This window comes from Ascaphus truei, chromosome 2 (assembly GCF_040206685.1).
Source record: "Ascaphus truei isolate aAscTru1 chromosome 2, aAscTru1.hap1, whole genome shotgun sequence".
Classification (NCBI taxonomy): Eukaryota; Metazoa; Chordata; class Amphibia; order Anura; family Ascaphidae; genus Ascaphus; species Ascaphus truei.
In genome coordinates, this window is record NC_134484.1 from 101094428 (window position 1) to 101113474 (window position 19047).

General features: G+C 41.3%; 1 protein-coding gene and 1 long non-coding RNA gene across 2 annotated transcripts in view; one reads left to right on the top strand and one right to left on the bottom strand.

The window, feature by feature from the left end:
* The window catches only part of MCMDC2 (minichromosome maintenance domain containing 2), a 39483-nt gene that overhangs the window by 11419 nt on the left and 9017 nt on the right, over window positions 1-19047 (bottom strand). The window contains exons 5-10 of the mRNA XM_075583870.1: window positions 18719-18841; window positions 18510-18617; window positions 15824-15952; window positions 13989-14226; window positions 9955-10160; window positions 941-1101 (exon numbers count right to left, since the gene is read on the bottom strand). Coding sequence (XP_075439985.1) covers window positions 941-1101; window positions 9955-10160; window positions 13989-14226; window positions 15824-15952; window positions 18510-18617; window positions 18719-18841 — 965 coding nt within the window. The remainder of the gene's footprint in view (window positions 1-940; window positions 1102-9954; window positions 10161-13988; window positions 14227-15823; window positions 15953-18509; window positions 18618-18718; window positions 18842-19047) is intronic.
* On the top strand, window positions 699-14870 carry LOC142483960 (uncharacterized). Its single transcript, XR_012797513.1, has 3 exons — window positions 699-1190; window positions 9510-9556; window positions 14064-14870. It is a non-coding gene; the product is annotated as an uncharacterized LOC142483960 (long non-coding RNA).

The following is a 19047-nucleotide window of genomic DNA, read 5'->3' on the forward strand; positions in this document are numbered from 1 at the left end:
GTGGAGTGGGGGCTATTCCACCTTGCCCCATCAGGGGGTAAGGGGGTTAAGGATGGGCTCATGGGGCCTCAAGCCACTTGGGCCTAATCCAGGGAAGGAGGAGAATGGAATGGCTGTTAACATCTTAATAAACACCGGTTGCACCAGCAAATGCCTGTGTGTTTATGGAGGAGGGCTTGTGGGGAGAACTCCTGTCCCTGGCAGGAGCCCTGCAAGATGGAGGTGCTGCACTGGAAGATCTGAGCTAAGAACCTGTCCTGTTGAACCTCCCTACACCATCTGCGGAGCGCTCAGTCTGCTGTGAGCCAGCCATTTTGGCTTTATTTTTGTTAAATAAATCATGACAGTGTAATATGTAATGTGTTGTTATTCATCTGAGGTTGTATTTACCTAATTTTAAGACCTGCTAAGGAACAAATGATTGTTATTATGTCCTGATATGTAAAACCATAGAATTCAAAGAGGGTGTACTTTCTTTTTCACACCACTGTACATAGGTAAAGGGTTTTAGGAAGGTTCTCATGATCTAGAAAAGTAAAGCCTGGCATGGAGATGGTTAGGTCTGCAATGCTGGCTATTAAAAAGGCCAGTCCTGCCTGGGACAGTGCACTAAGGACAGTGGCATGTAGATTTTTTTCATGGAGAAGATGAAGTATTGTAAAGGGTGATTGAATTGTTCACACACACACACACACTTGAACTGATTCTTTATGTTGGGAGAATTTTCAGATTTTGCCAGTTTATTTTATTTACACAATAAAACCCGATAGTGCGAGATATACATGTGCAATTAAAGCACCATGTATGGCATTCCTTTTGATCAATTTGTGCCTCAGATCCCCAACACATTGCACCAACTCACTAAAACAATCCATCCTTATCCACTGTACGTGTGTCTTTTGATTCTTCTTCTGATCTTCACCAAAACCCCATCACTTACCATCTGGCCAATAAATATGTTTTCTTTTTGAACATGCTTCTTGGGAGAGGAATCCATATAGGACCAGAAGTTGCACTGAATTGGAATATAAATCTGATGATCAATGTCTTCTCCGTATTTCTTTCCAGGAATGAATATTGTGGTGTTCCTACTCTCCAAAACTAAAGGAAAACAACCTTATTTCATGTAAATTATGAACATTTGACTAAACCAAGATACCTGGCTATGAATGTGCATGATGTGACATTAAGTAAGATTATCTTACATTGAACCAATTAAACAAAAAATAATAATTATATATTTATTATTGTTTACAAACTTCCTAAACTCTTCACATATTTTAATCAGATGCAAAGTATCTTTACACATTCTACATAATATGAAATACTGTATTCGTCATTTTATTTTTGGACCAAGTATCATAACAAGGAAAAAAAATATGTTATCAATGGGATCCATATGTTTCTTCCAGTCAGGGATCTCTCTTAACACAAAATATATACTTGCTTGTTTGCTTCCAAAGATTGACAGGCTTTACGTACCCTGCATGTTAATGTTGGATACATACTACTATATATTGGGGACACATATGCATATGGAGGCACGGAATACTTTCAGGCTAAGGAACCGGAAACCGATTTCTCCATGGGAGGGGGGAGGGGCCTGGCCGGCATACTGCATCCCACAGACACGGAGTCCGAGGCTCACGCTGTTAAGAAGGGGAGGGGGAAGGAGGCTGTCATATGTGTTTTTATGGTCTTAATTATATATATATATAATATATATATATATATGTTTGTGATTTCCTAATATAGAGGTCACACCTGGTCCGCAATCTACAACCCTCAGTTATTCACTTGCACTAAACTAAAACTTATATGGAATAGCCTATGTTAAAACCTAGCGCACCCCAGATGTACTAAGGTGTGTGTACACCTGTACACACCTTTTCTCTTGTCATGTGTGGAGTCATCCCACGATGCGGAGTCTTCCAGCATGTGATACACACACACACACACACACAGAGAGAGAACACTGTGCAGCCGGCCCGGCATCGTGTGATGATTCTATGTGCCGTGGTGAGTGTCATCCAATGCTCTGTTTGCCAGAGGCTCCCATTCCTGCTAGTAGGATAGAGGGAGCATATAGCACATACAGCAGCAGTGCAGGAGGCACCCCAAGTTACATAACGTTTTGTTGATTGCACTAAAAAACTAGATATGACCACAAGGACATTTCACAAATTTCTCTTTTTATTTTCTGCAGAGAAAACACAACGTTTCGGGGGTTGTAGCCCCTACATCAGGTGACGTGATGGCTAGACCAGACAAAAGGGCTGCGGTCCCCAAAACGTTGTTTTCTCTGCAAAGAAAAAGAGAAATGTGTGAAATGTCCATGTGATCATTGATCATATCTAATGTTTGAGTGAAATCAACTGTAGATTATATATATACAGTTGTATTTACATATATATATATATATATATATATATATATATATATATATATATATATATTACAGTTAGGTCCGGAAATAATTGGACACTGATACAAGTTTTGTTATTTCAGCTGTGTACCAAAATAAATTCAAGTTACAGTTAAATAATGAATATGGGCTTAAAGTGCAGTCTATCAGCTTTAATTTGAGGGTATTCACATCCAAATTGGAGGAAGGGTTTAGGAATTACATCTCTTTAATATGTAGCCCCATCTTTTTCAAGGGACCAAAAGTAATTGGACAATTGACTCAAAAGCTGTTTCATGGACAATTGTGGGCTATTCCTTCGTTATTTAATCATCAATTAAGCAGGTAAAAGGTCTGCAGTTGATTCCAGGTGTGGCATTCACATTTGGAAGCCGTTGCTGTGAACCCACAACATGCGGTAAAAGGAGCTCTCAATGCAAGTGAAACAGGGCACCCATAGGCTGCAAAAAAAAAAAAATCCATCAGAGAGATAGCAGGAACATTAGGAGTGGCCAACTCAACAGTTGGGTACATTCTGAGAAAAAAAGAACGCACTGGTGAGCTCTGCAACACAAAAAGGCCTGGACGACCACAAAAGACAACAGTGGTTGAAAATGGTAGGATTATTTCCATGGTAAAGGAAAACCCCTTCACAACACCCAGCCAAGTGAAGAACACTCTCCAGGAGGTAGGCATATCATTATCCAAGTCTACCATAAAAAGAAGACTTCACGAGAGCAAATACAGAGGGTTCACCACAAGGTGCAAACCATTCATAAGTCTCAAGAATAGAAAGACCAGATTAGACTTTGCCAAACAATATCTAAAAAAGCCAGCCCAGTTCTGGAACAGCATTCTATGGACAGATGAAACTAAGATCACTGCTAACCGTGTGCACAGAGCGGAGGCCATATTCAGTAACACCACTGAATTACTATGCGAGGACACTGCAGACCTCAGGGCACATTTCAATAAGTTGGAGAAATGTCTATTATTACGGCAACGCATATGGTGGGAAATAACAACCATGGAGAACTACAATCGGGTTAAGCGCATCCCCAGAGGGTTACGACATACCAAAACCCCCTCCTTTGGCTTTGCCAATAGGGAATTTGAACAACAATGGTGCCACATTCTCAATGACTGCTCATTTAAGTTAATGGACCTAATAATAAGATTTAAATCTGAAGAAAACAAAATGGTGTCCAAACAAATAGCAGAATTGCAGCACCAATTAAAAGCCTATTCGCATATGGAAAATTTCAAGGAGCTAGATTCCAAAACTGCCAGCAAGCTCAATAAACAGGAGAAAACCATTATGCTTAATAAGCAAGTGAAATTTGAGCGCGATAAGGCTGATTATGAGGTGAATCAGATTTATATGTGGCAGAAATTACCCTCTAGGAGCAAAGGTAAACCAAAAAGTAAGAAACCACAAAAAGAAGGGGGAGGTAACAGATCCATCTTGAAGGGAAACAGGGACAATGAGATAACTGCACATGCTGTATATTTTTCATTCTCGGAGAGTGACTTCTGCCCGTCTTCTGGTGATGAGAGAGCAGGTCCTGGTGAGATGACGCACCCAAATCGACCGGCCAGCCAGAGATCCTCAAAAAACGAGGAAAGACAAGAAGAGGCAGGAGGAAGGACTTGCAGCGGGATGCCCTCAAAGAGACTGAAAACTTAAGTATTGAGGACAGCAATGTTATAAATATTTCTAAACATCAATTGACGCAGGCGGAATTGTCCATCTTACATCTCGGACTATCATTTGCCCCCAGTACTTCATTTAATCTGTTTACCACCATGGTGGATCTCTTTAAATTTACGAGGAAGTTAACCCTCAAACGATTTTTCAGCACCAAGAATAATGTGTCTAATATTGCTTTACCCATTTATGATGCTAACCAAACTGTCCCCATTTCCCTAGGTTTCCAGGACCAATGCAATCAACAGGATCTAATGGATCTCTTTACAGAGAATAATACCTTAGAGGATCCTGTTGATTTTCTGGGGAGTGTAAACTCGGGCCTTAAGAGTAAGTCAGTCTTCTACCCCTCACACATGAGGGGGCAGTATATTGACATCTTCCAGAAGGGCATAGAAAGAGACCTCTCACTCCTAGCAAAGGGTATAGGGACCAGGGGCATGCAGCGAGACAATTTAACAGCGGAACAAAGGTTAGCTTTGAAATGTCTGAAAGATAATGATTCTATCCTAATTAGGAAAGCTGATAAAGGTGGCGCAACAGTGGTACTGGACAGAGAGTACTACGTATCCGAGGCACAGCGGCAGCTGAACGACCCGGAGGCCTATCGTACCCTCGACAGGGATCCAACTCCCCAGTTCATAAGAGAGTTCCAGGACCTCTTAGACGAAGGTGAGATGTTACACGTTCTCACACCCAATGAGCGAGACTTCCTTACCACTCCAGATCCTATCACTCCCATTTTTCATCACTTGCCCAAGATACACAAAACACTCATTGCACCCCCAGGTAGACCCATAATTTCAGCTATTGGTTCCCTGGGTGAACACCTTTCCCAATACATAGATCACTTTTTGCAGCCACTTGTTCTTGCCTTACCCTCACATATCATAGACACCAAGCACGTTTTAGCACTTTTAGCACCTATCATCTGGCACCCTAACTACACCTGGGTTACCCTAGATGTGGCTTCTTTGTATAATATCATTCAACACGAGCACGGTCTTACAGCGACAGAATTTTTCTTGCACACTCACTCCACTCTTTCTCCAGCACACATAGCTTTCATTTTGGATAGTATTAGATTTGCACTCACCCATAATTACTTTTCCTTTGATCAGCAGTTTTATCTCCAAACACGTGGGACAGCTATGGGGACCGCGTTTGCCCCCTCCTATGCCAACCTGTTCATGGGTTGGTGGGAGATGTCCCACGTGTTTGGAGATTCTAATCCTTTCAGGCATCATGTGGTGTTTTACAAGCGCTACATTGATGACCTGATCTTGATCTGGAGTGGTGGGGAGGAGGACCTTTTGAAGTTTATTGAATACCTGGCAAAAAACACACTGAATCTGAAATTTACTCATACATTTAATCAAAACCAAATCCAATTTTTGGACCTTAATTTATATGTAGATATTGAGTACAAGATCCAATCAGATATTTTCAGGAAAGAGAATGCCAGGAATTCATTACTTCATGCAAAAAGCTGTCACGCACGCCCTCTGGTCAGAGGCATTCCAAGGGGGCAGTTCCTGCGTTTACGCCGGAACTGCTCGACGTTGGAGGCCTTTGTCCACAGGGCGGATGAGATGAGAGAGAGGTTCCTGTCGAGGGGGTATGACGATACGAATCTTGAGCAGGCATACCAGCATGCACTACATACGGATAGTAATACTCTTATCAACACGTCATTAGGTAGGTAGTGCCAAAGACACACTTGTCGAGAACACAGAAGCGCCATTCTTTATCACTAACTTTAGCGAACAAGCGAACTCTATCAAAGCTATAATACGCAAACATTGGGCCACACTGTCCTTAGATCCATTATTGAGTAAAATGGTATGTGTAGGACCAAAGATAGTGTTTCGTAGAGCTCCTACATTAGGGAACATGCTGGCACTCAGTATGTTGAGAACAACTAATGATAGCAAAACCAAACGTTCCTTTTTTCCGAGATTGATTGGATCTTATAAATGTGGACATTGCAAAATTTGCCCCAGAATGATTAAGACTACGCATTTCTCCAACAAAGAGGATAGACACAAATATCAAATTAAATCGTTCATGTCATGTCAAACTAATTTTGTGGTTTACCTGTTACAATGCGGATGTAAAAAGCAATATGTGGGCCTAACGAGTAGAGCCCTGAAAGTCCGCATTCTAGAACATCTTAGGTTAATAAAAAACAAAGACATGACACATCCGGTACCAATTCACTTTAACAACTGTCCGTTGGGTACAGTAGATAATTTACATTGCTGTGCAATTGAACACATAGCCATCCCCCCACGGGGAGGGGATAGGAAGAAGCTCTTACATCAACGAGAGGCACACTGGATATATACATTAAATACACTACAACCCAACGGACTTAATGTGGATTGGGATCTGCGATGTTTCCTCTAGAATTATTTAGTGAACTTTGACCTGAGATATGCATGCCCAAAGACATGTATGTACATGTATTTAATTATGAAATTATGTGAACTGTGAATTTACTGTTATCCTTCGCTTTGTCTTTTGTGTTTGTCTGGTTTCCCGCCCCCCCCCCCCTCTCCACACCCTTCCCTCTCCACACCCCTCCCCCCCCCTCCACACATCCCTCCCCCCCCCCTTCCACACATCCCTCCCCCCCCCCCTTTCCTTGCTTGCTTTCAAACCTTTCCCAGCACTCCGTGGCCAAACAGCATAGGGTTGAATAACTATGGCTTAGGTAGATTATTAAGTCCTTATATGTTTAAATAATGGATTTATACCAGTTTGGTTCCATGTAGGAGGAATGCGGATAATTTTTATTCTTGCAGTGTTGTTTCTAGCATTTTAAGTGCATTTATACACCTTCAGTATGCAGCCAAACAGTCTTTTCTTTATGTATGTTTGTTATCTGATTATACCCCTGGGTTGGCATGTTATGTACCTAGAGATGTCTTAAGGGAACAATGCATATATGATGATTCATTTGTAATGAGACTCTTGTAAAAACTGTTTAGTACTGAAGTGGTTAAAATCTTTTAATCCGCTTTCGCGGGCTTTTAGGCTATTTAAGAGGCTGTCACCACCTCTCCCCACTCCGAGACGAAGCCCTCTGTGAAAGGGTGAAACGCGTAGAGGGGGAGATGCTGGTGTAGCCCTGTGTGTGTTCAATAAAGTTGTGTGAAGATCACTCTGGGAGCTTTTTTCCGGACATGCGCAGTAGCGCCGTTTTCCTTCCAGTTTCCTGATACCTTTTGACGGCGGCACGCAGGAGCCAACGAGGAGAGTGGGCCCCAAACCGGAGGAAAGCAGGTGAAGTATCATACCCCTCTCCCTGCACCGGTTACTTCTGTGGCCTGGCATAACTCCCTCGCATGGCTCCAGTGTCTGAAGCATCCAGACCTGGTCAACTACACTGATGCGCACGACAGACCTATTGTTATTTGAAACTAAGATCAACCTGCACCAGAATGATGGGAAGAAAAAAGTATGGAGAAGGCTTGGAACGGCTCATAATCTGAAGAATCCCACATCATCTGTAAAACTTGGTGAGGCAGTGTGATGGCATGGGGATGCATGGCTTACAGTGGCACTGGGTCACTAGTGTTTATTGATGGTGTGACAGAAGACAGAAGCAGCCGGATGAATTCTGAAGTGTATATGGATATATTGTCTGCTCAGATTCAGCCAAATTCAGCAAAGTTGATTGGACGGCGCTTCACTTTACAGATGGACAATGACCCAAAACATACTGCGAAAGCAACCCAGGAGTTTTTTAAGGCAAAGAAGTGGAATATTCTGCAATGGCCGAGTCAATCACCTGATCTCAACCCGATCGAGCATGCATTTCACTTGCTGAAGACAAAACGTAAGGTAGAAAGCCCCACGAACAAACAGCAACTGAAGACAGCTGCAGTAAAGGCCTGGCAAATGATCACAAAGGAGGAAACCCAGTGTTTGGTGATGTCCATGCGTTCCAGACTTCTGGCAGTCATTGCCTGCAAAGGATTCTCGACAAAGTATTAAAAATGAACATTTTATTTATGATTGTGTTTATTTGTCCAATTACATTTGAGCCCCTGAAATAAGGGGACTGTGTATGAAAATGGTTGCAATTCGTAAACGTTTCAAACAATATTTTTGTTCAACCCCTTGATTCAAAGCTGAAAGTCTGTATTTCTATTGCATCTTGGTTGTTTCATTTCAAATCCATTGTGGTGGGGCACAGAGCCAAAATTATGAAAATTGTGTCAGTGTCCAATTATTTCCGGACCTAACTGTATATGTGTGTATATATATATATATATAATTTCCCCTGGTATGCCCCCTTCGCTCTTGCAAAACAAATTCTCTCCTTTTTGACACACATATATATATATATATATATATATATATTTTGTGGGAGCTCAGGGGTTCCCTAAAAGAGCTTGCTGGGGTTCTGTGTGTTGTTTGTTAACTTATTTTCAGCTGTCTCAGCTGTTGGAGGTTAGTGGCCCCTCCTTCCCAGATTTTAAGCCCACCCCTCCCCACTTCCCAAGTCAGCAGGTTCTTTTCATTCTACTGGATATAGATCCAATGTTGGTCTTTCTCCCTCCTAATAGAGGTAAATGAGAATTTTAATCCTAATAGAGGTATATTAGTATTTTATCTGGTAGCGTTAGGACCTGCGAACTGGGTCTGCCTTGTCGTGGCTCACAGGTTTACAATGCTTTGGCCAAAGGGTTAAACTAAATTACAGTTTCTCAAGAGAATATATAAGTATTTTTCTGTGTATTTTTATCATATTGGATGTAGCATTGGGCTTCTCTGTCGCTTGATGTATGTATGTATGTATGTATGTATGTATGTATGTATGTATGTATGTATGTATGTATGCTACTCTGCTCCGTGACACCAGTGCATCCAGTACAGCCCTTGTGTATCTCTGCCAGCAGGAACTCACGTCATCAGGCTCCTCACAGTATTCTTTCCCCGGGAACACACCTCCAGATAGTTTAGGTTCCCACCTGCATGGCTCTCAGTCAGTGCGTGTGTAATCACCGCCAGCTCAGTAGCAGCCGCTGTTGTTTTTTCTACAGAGCTGGCGGTGATTACACACGCACTGACTGAGAGCCATGCAGGTGGGAACCTAAACTATCTGGAGGTGTGTTCCCGGGGAAAGAATACTGTGAGGAGCCTGATGACGTGAGTTCCTGCTGGCAGAGATACACAAGGGCTGTACTGGATGCACTGGTGTCACGGAGCAGAGTAGCAGAGCAGCAGCGCTTACAGATCCTTTGGAGCATGAGTATTACTCATACAATGCTTTTTTATCTTTTATGTTTGTGAGTTCATTTTATAAGCCTTTTATTGGGAATTAAACCATTTTTTGCACAGTAATGAACTAGGATTGGGCGCTTTTTTCTTCTATTTTCTATGCAGGTGGAGAGGGAGGTCGTTGTGCCCTTTAAAGAAGCAGCCTTTTTCCTGTCGGTGCTTTTCTGTTTCTTGCATTTTTTGGACTTCAAAGGATTTGTGACAAAAGTTTGTTATTGGGTCCACAGCACATCTTTTTATAACTATATATGCATTTGGTGAACGTATTGATTGCACAGTTAAATATTATTATTGTCATTTAGGTTTTTTATACATTTATACATTTTCTGATCATTTATTATTATACTATTGCTGTCACACCATACCCAAGCGCAGTCCTTTTCTATATATATATATATATATATATATATATATATATATATATATATATATATATATATATATATATATATATATATATATATAATTTCCCCCGGTATGCCCCCATCGCTGTTGCAAAACAATTTCCAGCTCTCATAATTGTCTTCTACTTATTAGGTTAGAAGTTTACCTGATTGTAGGTGGTCAAGTCTATCTTTTTTATGCAGACTCATGTCTCCTATAAGGCATATGCCACCTGTGGCTAATAACGCGCTGCAAGCTTGGACACTGGCAGTCCCTGTTCCGTGTTCATCTTTGGTCACAGTGGCGAAAATATCACAGGATGAAAAATGACGTACTCCACGTGGTACAACACAAATGCTGTAACTCAGAAGTCTAAATAACAAGAAATGTTGTATTAATGTTCCAATAAATAGTTTCGTATCTAAACAGGTGATCATTTTACATCAGAAAATTCATTATTGCTGTACTCTCAATGTTGTAATTGGAAAGTATTTATTCCAATACTACTAAAAGGTAAGAAGGTTCATAAATACTATTACAATCCATTTATTTTTACATTTCTGCTTAAAAATAATTAAATATGCATGTAATCAGCAGGCACACAGCCACCCCTTATCTATTAAAACAACAGATATCGAAACTACTGTACTGCAGCTATGGTAAAAAGCCATTTGATAGAATCAACAAAAATCTAATTGAAATAGAACCTGCAGCACTCAAAAACCAAATTGCAGAGACTGCCAACAGTTGTAAAAATACAAAAATATTTATTATGAGGGATGTGTACAAAAAGGAGGAAAAACACAGTGTTTCAGGTTTAGCCTTCATCAGGTATAAAAAAAACAAAGACTAAACCGAAACGCTGTGATTTTTCTCCTTTCTGTACACATCCCTCTGCATAATATTTTTTTACATTTTTTTAATTGTTAGCAGTTTCTGCAATTTCATTTTTTAATGCTGCAGGTCCTATTTCAATTTGATGGTACACGGAGAGGCTTTCGGATCACCGCTCCACCTGTGCAGCACCTAATTAGATTCCACGCTTCTCTTTTCAGTAGGTGAGTGAGCACCACTCCTTTCTGTTTAGAAAATACACAAAAATACAAGAAGATATCTCAGGAACGATAATAAATAAATACTAAGTGTAAAAACAATATAGATGACAATTATTGTAATATATATATATATATATATATATATATATATATATATATATATAATCAAAAAATAAATAGATGATACCGTTCTGTGGCTAACGAAATGCTTTTATTTGTGCGAGCTTTCGAGATACACTGATCTCTTCTTCCGGCGATGTTACAATGAATGAAGCAAGGATAACTTAAAAACAGTGTCTTTTGGAATGTTATCTGTGCTTGTCCTTCCCCCGTGTGGATGATTTGGACCTCTGGCGAACAGGACCTCCTACAGTTCTATGACAACTTCAATACTTTCCACCCGACCATCAACCTCAAACTCACCCATTCCCTGGATGAAGTACATTTTCTAGACACCACCATTACTATAAAGAACAACCAACTACAGACTTCTGTATACCGCAAACCTACAGACAGAGCCAGCTATTTGAGGGACAACAGCTTCCACCCGACACACACCAAACATGCAACCATCTACAGTCAAGCCATACGATACAACCGGATATGCTCCGACACAGCAGACAGAGACCAGCGGATTAAAGCCTTGAGATCAGACTTTATAAACCGTGGATATAACCACAGAATTGTAGACCAGCAAATTCACAAAGCCACCAGAATACCAAGAAGTGATCTCCTTGAATACAAACAGAAGGAGACAAGCGACAGGGTTCCTTTGGTGGTCACATATAACCCACACCTAGGAGCCCTACGCAAGATCGCCAGGAAACTACAACCCATCCTCCAGGAAGATACAAGACTGCAACAGGTCTTCCCTGAAGCACCCTTATTATCATACAGACAACCCCATAATCTCAAGAATATTATGGTGAGGAGTAAAGTATTCAGCAGTACAACTGAATGCGGGACAAAACCATGCCAGGACCCAAGATGCAAAACCTGCGCAATGCTCTACACAGCGGACACAATACAAATACCACACAAGAATCGGGAATACAAAATCAGAGGAGGGTTCACCTGTTCCTCCAGCAATGTCGTGTACCTCATCATGTGCATGAAATGCCCAGGGGGCTGCTACTACATAGGTGAGACAGGACAGGGGCTAAACAAGAGAATGAACCTGCATCGCCACAGCATCACACGCGGAACAAGAGACAGTCCTGTTGGCGAACATTTCTCTGACTCTGGCCATAAGATGAACGATCTGAGGGTTGCCATACTCAAAGGTAATCTTAAAACCCCGAAGGAGAGACGGTTGCATGAATACAAATTTATGCAACTGTTCGGGACACTTAGCAGTGGCCTAAACAGAGATCGAAATTTTATGAGTCATTACTGACACTAGCAAACTCTCTTCCCATCAGCGCTAAAGGCCATGTCTGTACATACTGTGCTATATGTATGCACACACAGCTGTCTCTCACACATACTAATACTCCTTATTTTTCCATCCATATACACCAATAGGGACCACATAGTATCCACACACACTTTTAGTTGTGCTACAAACTCTCACATTTCCACACCCACCCACACCATTTATATCCCTCTCACTCCACACACACCTTGTGTAGAGCACTGTTTATACTGTGGGCTCTCCATTCATTTTTATTCACACTGACACACATACACACTCTTTCTTCACTTGCTTTCAGTTACCCTTTGACACCTCTAGCCATAAAACACATCCACACGGGGGAAGGACAAGCACAGATAACATTCCAAAAGACACTGTTTTTAAGTTATCCTTGCTTCATTCATTGTAACATCGCCGGAAGAAGAGATCAGTGTATCTCGAAAGCTCGCACAAATAAAAGCATTTCGTTAGCCACAGAACGGTATGATCTATTTATTTTTTGATTATTGAAGCTCGGCTAACACGGTACTGATACCTCTACATATATATATATATATATATATTTTTTTACAATAATTGTCATCTATATTGTTTTATATATATATATGTATATGAAAGTGCATGGCCAATAGCGTAAAAAAGTTTCACATTTAATAAAGGAAATAGGAAGGGAGGAAATAGGCTCACTCACAAAGGGAGAATAAAATCAAGCATTAGTGAACAATATTGTCACAACCAACTGGATAGATCCTCCGTTGAAGTCCAGGCTGTGCATCTGCAGCCAGTTGTAGACCCCGGGAACAAACTCCAGCTGCCCCTCCAAGATCATCTGGTAATTGGCGGCAAAACTCAGGTCATTCGATCCTGTTGTAAAGAGCTGCTGCTGTATGCAATTAATGCTCTCGGCCTCTGGCAGCTCTGGACGCAATCCGGCCACGATCAAACCGTCCCGCAATCAAGGAGATACTCCTTTGAAGAAGTCGCCACAGAGTGACGAAACGCATCAGGAAGAAGCAGCGTCATCATTGCTGGACGGTTTGATCGTGGCCACGATATATATATATAGCCATGCCTGGGTTTGGCTATTAATCTGCTCTGCCTAACATGTAAATCCTGGTATAGTGCAGGTAGTGTTAGGCCCAATCCGGGTTTTCCCCAGCAGTGAGCAGCTCCCTTGAGTGAAAGGGGGAGGGGGGGCGCAGGACAAGGTCTGTGTTATGCCCAATCCTAGGCTCAGACCTTGGTCCCTCCTCCAGGGTACTTAAGGGGCTGCACTTCCTAATACTCAGACCTCACCCAAGGTAAGGTGTGTGTGTTGTCTCTTACCATCTCCGGAACGGCCCTCCTCCTGCAGTGTCGCGTTGTCATTCCGACCCAACATCAGATGGTGACGCGTTGCTAGGAGAATGCGACGTGACATGACGCCGCAATGTCATGACGCCACAACTCTGCAGGAGGGCGGCCGTCTATATACTGCCAGTATTCCTTAGCACTGTGGGCCTACCCAGTGAGGTTTAGTGCCAAAGAGCTTATGAAAAAGTAGTAAGGGGCCACTCCTACCATTTACAGGCTAGGTAAAAATCAGCTCACGTGAAAGGAGATTTTCTGTTGATATTTGGATCATCAATCGTAATTATGAGCTGCAGCTGATCATCTCCTTCTTGTGCCACAATTCTTAAAAAGATTTAAATATCTAACTCAAAACATGTTTTTTTGTTTTTTCTGAATTACCGATCCACAATCAGTGTGTCACTTGTTAAAACCAAAAGATCCAGGTAATTTCCAGTTTCCTTTTCCTCATTGCAGGTTTGCACAAGACTGAGCAGGATGCAGAGTTTGAGAGTATTGTAAATGCCCAATGGGACAACCTGTGATGCAAAGATGTTTGTAAGGATGCCTGTGAAAATCCAAGGGGAACTCAGAGTCACGGAGTGGAGGGTCTGAAAACTGCTGCTTATGTTAGTTGGACCTGGCAAATAAAAGAATAACATCATTATACATTACAGAATTAAATGCAACTATTTTTCTATACTCACTTAAAGCTGAAGACCAAGCAATATCCTACGTGTTTTTTTTTAAATAAATCAGTTCTGTACTATGAGAAAATACTTGTAGCATTTTTTTTAAACAACTCAGGATGACATTTTTAATCTATTATAATGTAACAAGCCTTTTTAGTTTCTATAGCAACCATTTACAAAGTCACATCCCCTTCCTCTTCTGAAACAAGCTCCGGCACACCCCTTTTTGAGCCCTGCCCTCTCTCTAGCAGTGCACCAATTGTATCTAGTGACTGCCTGGTCACATGATCTTCCCCACAGAACTTGCTTCTCTTCTGCTGCTGCACTGACAGACATTTATTGAACCCCTGAGACAAATCTTCACTGGTCGATCACAGGAGAAAGGATCAATCGGCAACTTAGCTAATTACTTATCATTGTGTGGATTGTATTGATGCACATATTAAAAGGGGGGGGGGGAATCCTCAGCTGCCATGGACCACGTAATGTTTAAAGATCTCACGCCCTGCAGGCCAATAGGAAGCTGTGATGTCATCGTTGTGGCTTCCTATTGGCACATGTGACGTGGGAGCTTTAAACTTTAAAGCCCAGCTTGCTCAGCCAGAGCACCTATCTCCGGAGCCCACACACACACACACACACACACACACACACACACACACACACACACACACACACACACACACACACACACCACCACCCCCCCCCCCCCATTTGAAAAAAAACAATTGCCGGTTTGGATTGCTCCTTTAAGGGCCTTATTCTATATTGTCCAATAGCCAAAAATCCCCACAGCCTGGGGATCCCCACTTCGGAAATTAAAAGATAAGGTCCTAAAACTTCAGTATCATGTAAAGTCTCAGAACCACTCACATTTTATTGACTGTATTTAATATTTAATAAATTCACAGTACAAATTTGAGTCAGATTTACAGATGGTTCAGACTCACACAGACTATAATAGCTTTATTCCAATTGCATAAATAAACTATGTTCCATCAGAGTCAAGAAATGCATAATGCCATGTGAGTAGGATATTATTCAAATGTACAGCAGTGTTAAAGTGAGCCAAAGAAAAGTATTAATTAAAATATGCAAATCCAAAACATACTGTATTCTTCTTGGAAGTTGAACAAAACTAAAGTAACATGCGTAATAGATTGCTGTAAACATTCAGTTCTCCAAACATTGTGACTACTGTAATGGTAAACCTATTTTTGAATTATTGTTTAGCATATTCTTGTCTGTACACTTGACATTATAGGATATATCTGTCCAACATTGGATATGAACCGAGTAGGGGCTATGACTAATTTACACTCCAACTGAAAAACTTTATTGGTTATTTGTTTATCCTCAAAACAAAAAAGTCTAAACATCTAACTTTGATATACATACCCCCAGCATTATTTTTACCGCTGTGATTTGTGGAGTAAATGAAGATAAAAAACAGTATCATTTTTGTTCCATGCATAGTTTAGAGTCGCTAAGCAGGAAATGCTATGACACAAACTTAAATGATAACCTAACACGCAGTGCACTTACTTTCAGTAATGTACTGATGTATATTATTGGCTTCTATACATACTGTGACTTGAGAACCGTTACGTCCACATACTGGAATCCCTACAACTCTGTACCTGCCGCCTATTTTCATTGTATTCATTAATTCATCTATGGGATAAAGAAAGAGTGCTCACAAAAACATTGGATTGCAATAAGATTCCCCCCCCCAGTGATGTTCTTAGCTATTTGGCTTCTCCAGATATGTAGCTTTTTAAATCCCACACGTTTCACAAATATTGCGCCCCCAATATTTGTGAAACGTGTGAGGGAGTAAATAGCTCTCGTCAGTGGTCACTGACCTGCCCAACCCCTATCAACAACACTGCTGATTTGTACAATCATATAATAAATACACATGGGAAAGGAATATAAAGAAATCACACACATCTGGATATGCTTGGGTTAGTAAAAATGAAAATAGGTACACTCACAAACGTATGTTACCTGCCATGGGTGCACTAGTGCTGGTGGTGTGTACTAGTGTGGTGATATATCAGGATTAAACAAAAAGTAACACAGGCATTCCAGTGGGCTCTTGAAAAAATAAAGTGTGACTTTATTCAGAGGATTGATGTTTCGGTTCTATCTTTGTCCTCTTGTCAAAGGTCCGAGAGAGTACAAAAACGTCAACCCTTTGAATAAAATTACACGTTATTTTTTTTCAAAAGCCCACTGGAATGCCTGTGTTACTTTTGTTTAATCCTGAAATGCTTGGGTTAGAACAGACGACAGAGAAGCCCAATCCTACATCCAACATGACAGAAATACACAGTAAAATACTTATATATTCTCTTGAAAAGGGGTCATTTAGTTTAACCCTTTGGCCAAAGCGTTGTAAGCTTGCGAGCCACGACAAGGCAGACACCCGTTTGCAAGTCCTAACACTACTAGATAAAATACTAATATACCTCTATTAGGATTAGAATTCTCATTTACCTCTATTAGGAGGGAGAAAGACCACAATTGGATCTGTATCCAGCAGAATGAAAGGACCTACTAGCTTGGGAAGTGGGGAGGGGCGGGCTTAAAACCTGGGAAGGAGGAGCCACTAACCTCCAACAGCTGAAACACTTCCCAAGTTAGTAGGTCCTTTCATTCTACTGGATATAGATCCAATGTGGTCTTTCTACTAATAGAGGTAAATTAGAATTTTAATCCTAATAGAGGTACATTAGTATTTTATCTGGTAGTGTCTGCCTTGTCGTGGCTCGCAAGCTTACAACGCTTTGGCCAAAGGGTTAAACTAAATGACCCTTTTTCAAGAGAATATATAAGTATTTTACTGTGTATTTCTGTCATGTTGGATGTAGCATTGGACTTCTCTGTCGTCTGTTGTATACATATGCCACGCTCAATAGCACTCCTTTTTGACACTTATATACATATATATATATTTTGTGGGGGCTCAGGGGTTCCCAAAAAGAGCTTGCTGGGGTTTTGTGTTTTGTTATGCTTGGGTTAGTCCAGAAGTGGAAAAATACACAGAACCTTGCAAAAAAAGGTTGCTTTTTAAATAATAAATGTGATTGTTATGGGGTGTCTGGGTCTTCCTTCTACTGGACAATGATGGGTGTTATCTGCTGATCAGAGCGGTACTCGTGTGCATAAGAACCTCTGACTTTACATAATGTAATGTGGAGTGCTGCATTTTCAATTATATGTAAGCATCTATAGGGCTTATACATGTTCTCTTATTACTTAATAAACAGAACGTGTATGTTAATGTAGCCCTGGGTAGTTTTAGGGCTATAGTTATGTCCTCCTCCTGGCAGTAATACCTGGTAAGGGCAGGTTGCCAGAAGCAATCATGGGTTTTCCCCACACATGCTGTGCAGTGAGTCAGTGAAGGTAGTGTCATCAGGCTCTGTGTCCAACTAGAGACACAGGGGTGGTGCCTACTGGAGCTTACTTAAATGTGCTGTAACTTCCTATTTAGTCAGTTGGTCTCTACCTTGATAGAGACAGGGTACCCGTGCCAACCTGCCAGGGCTCTGGTAGGCTTGAGGCCCTCCCTCCGGGGAGCGTGGGTAGACCCATTCCTCCTATCCTACCAGGGGATAGGGGAAGAGCTAGAACCACTCTTGGTGCCCTTGGAAGTGAGTTCAGGGACATCCTGAGGGGGGAAGACCTGGTGAGAACTGCTGCTGAATCGTGAAGAACAAATAAAGAGCCACTGCATTTTACCTACACCTCCTGCCTGAGATTTAAGTATATTGGAAGGAGGGGGACATGTTCTTTTGCAGAGACTTCACCCCATACAGCTGGGGGCTGCACAAGATGGAGGCGCTGAACCTGAGAGTAGAATTTTGGCAAGACCCCAGAAGCCTGTCCTGTTATTCCCCTTTACCACCATGCGGGAGACCCAGGGCCCCCTGTTACCAGCAGGTATGCACCACCCAGACCGATGTAACCAGAGCAGTATTTCCCCTAGGAGACCCTATGTGAGATTGGGTGGGGGAGACAGGGTTACATTAACATCAGCTATAATAAATTGAAATAACAATTTGATGCCTAAAATACACGGCCGTAAATGACTATTACTGTTCTCATCACATACTTTCAAAGACCTTCAAGGTGCTGCAAAGCAAATATGGTAAAACTATTTACATGCCGAGAACAGCGACAATTTTATTTGGTTAGGAAGAATAAAATAAATGAAACTCACCTCTCACAAAAACCGCATAAGACTGTAAGCGGTAATGCTGGCGATTGCCGGAGCAGCCTTGAAAAATGTGCAATGCCTTGGAGTCCATCAAGTCAACCACCTGTTTATCTAAATGACAGGTTTGTGGATCACTTTGCTGCTTGGAAAAGTAGGTGGTCGTTTTTACAAAATCGGATACCTCTTAACAAATGGGAAAAAGCAGCACATACCACCAAGAACTCTAAACTTCATGTCTTCCTTCAGTGGCGAGGCACACAAGTCACACAGGAAATCGTGTCTCACTGTCGCCGACTCGGAGGCACCAGGTGTATGTACTCTTATATACTTAAATCCTGATATCAGTATGAGAAATATAGGCTTAGTAGATTTACACATTAAACACAAATCAAACATACAAGTATTTAAAGGCAACAGAAACATTATATGCAGGAAGCTTTTATTTTTGACACGGTACAGAACATAGGATTACAAACAAGTTAAATGTTCACCAATATAGAACAGCTTTATCTTTTCCTTCCCTGGAGTCAGTGTGTAAAAA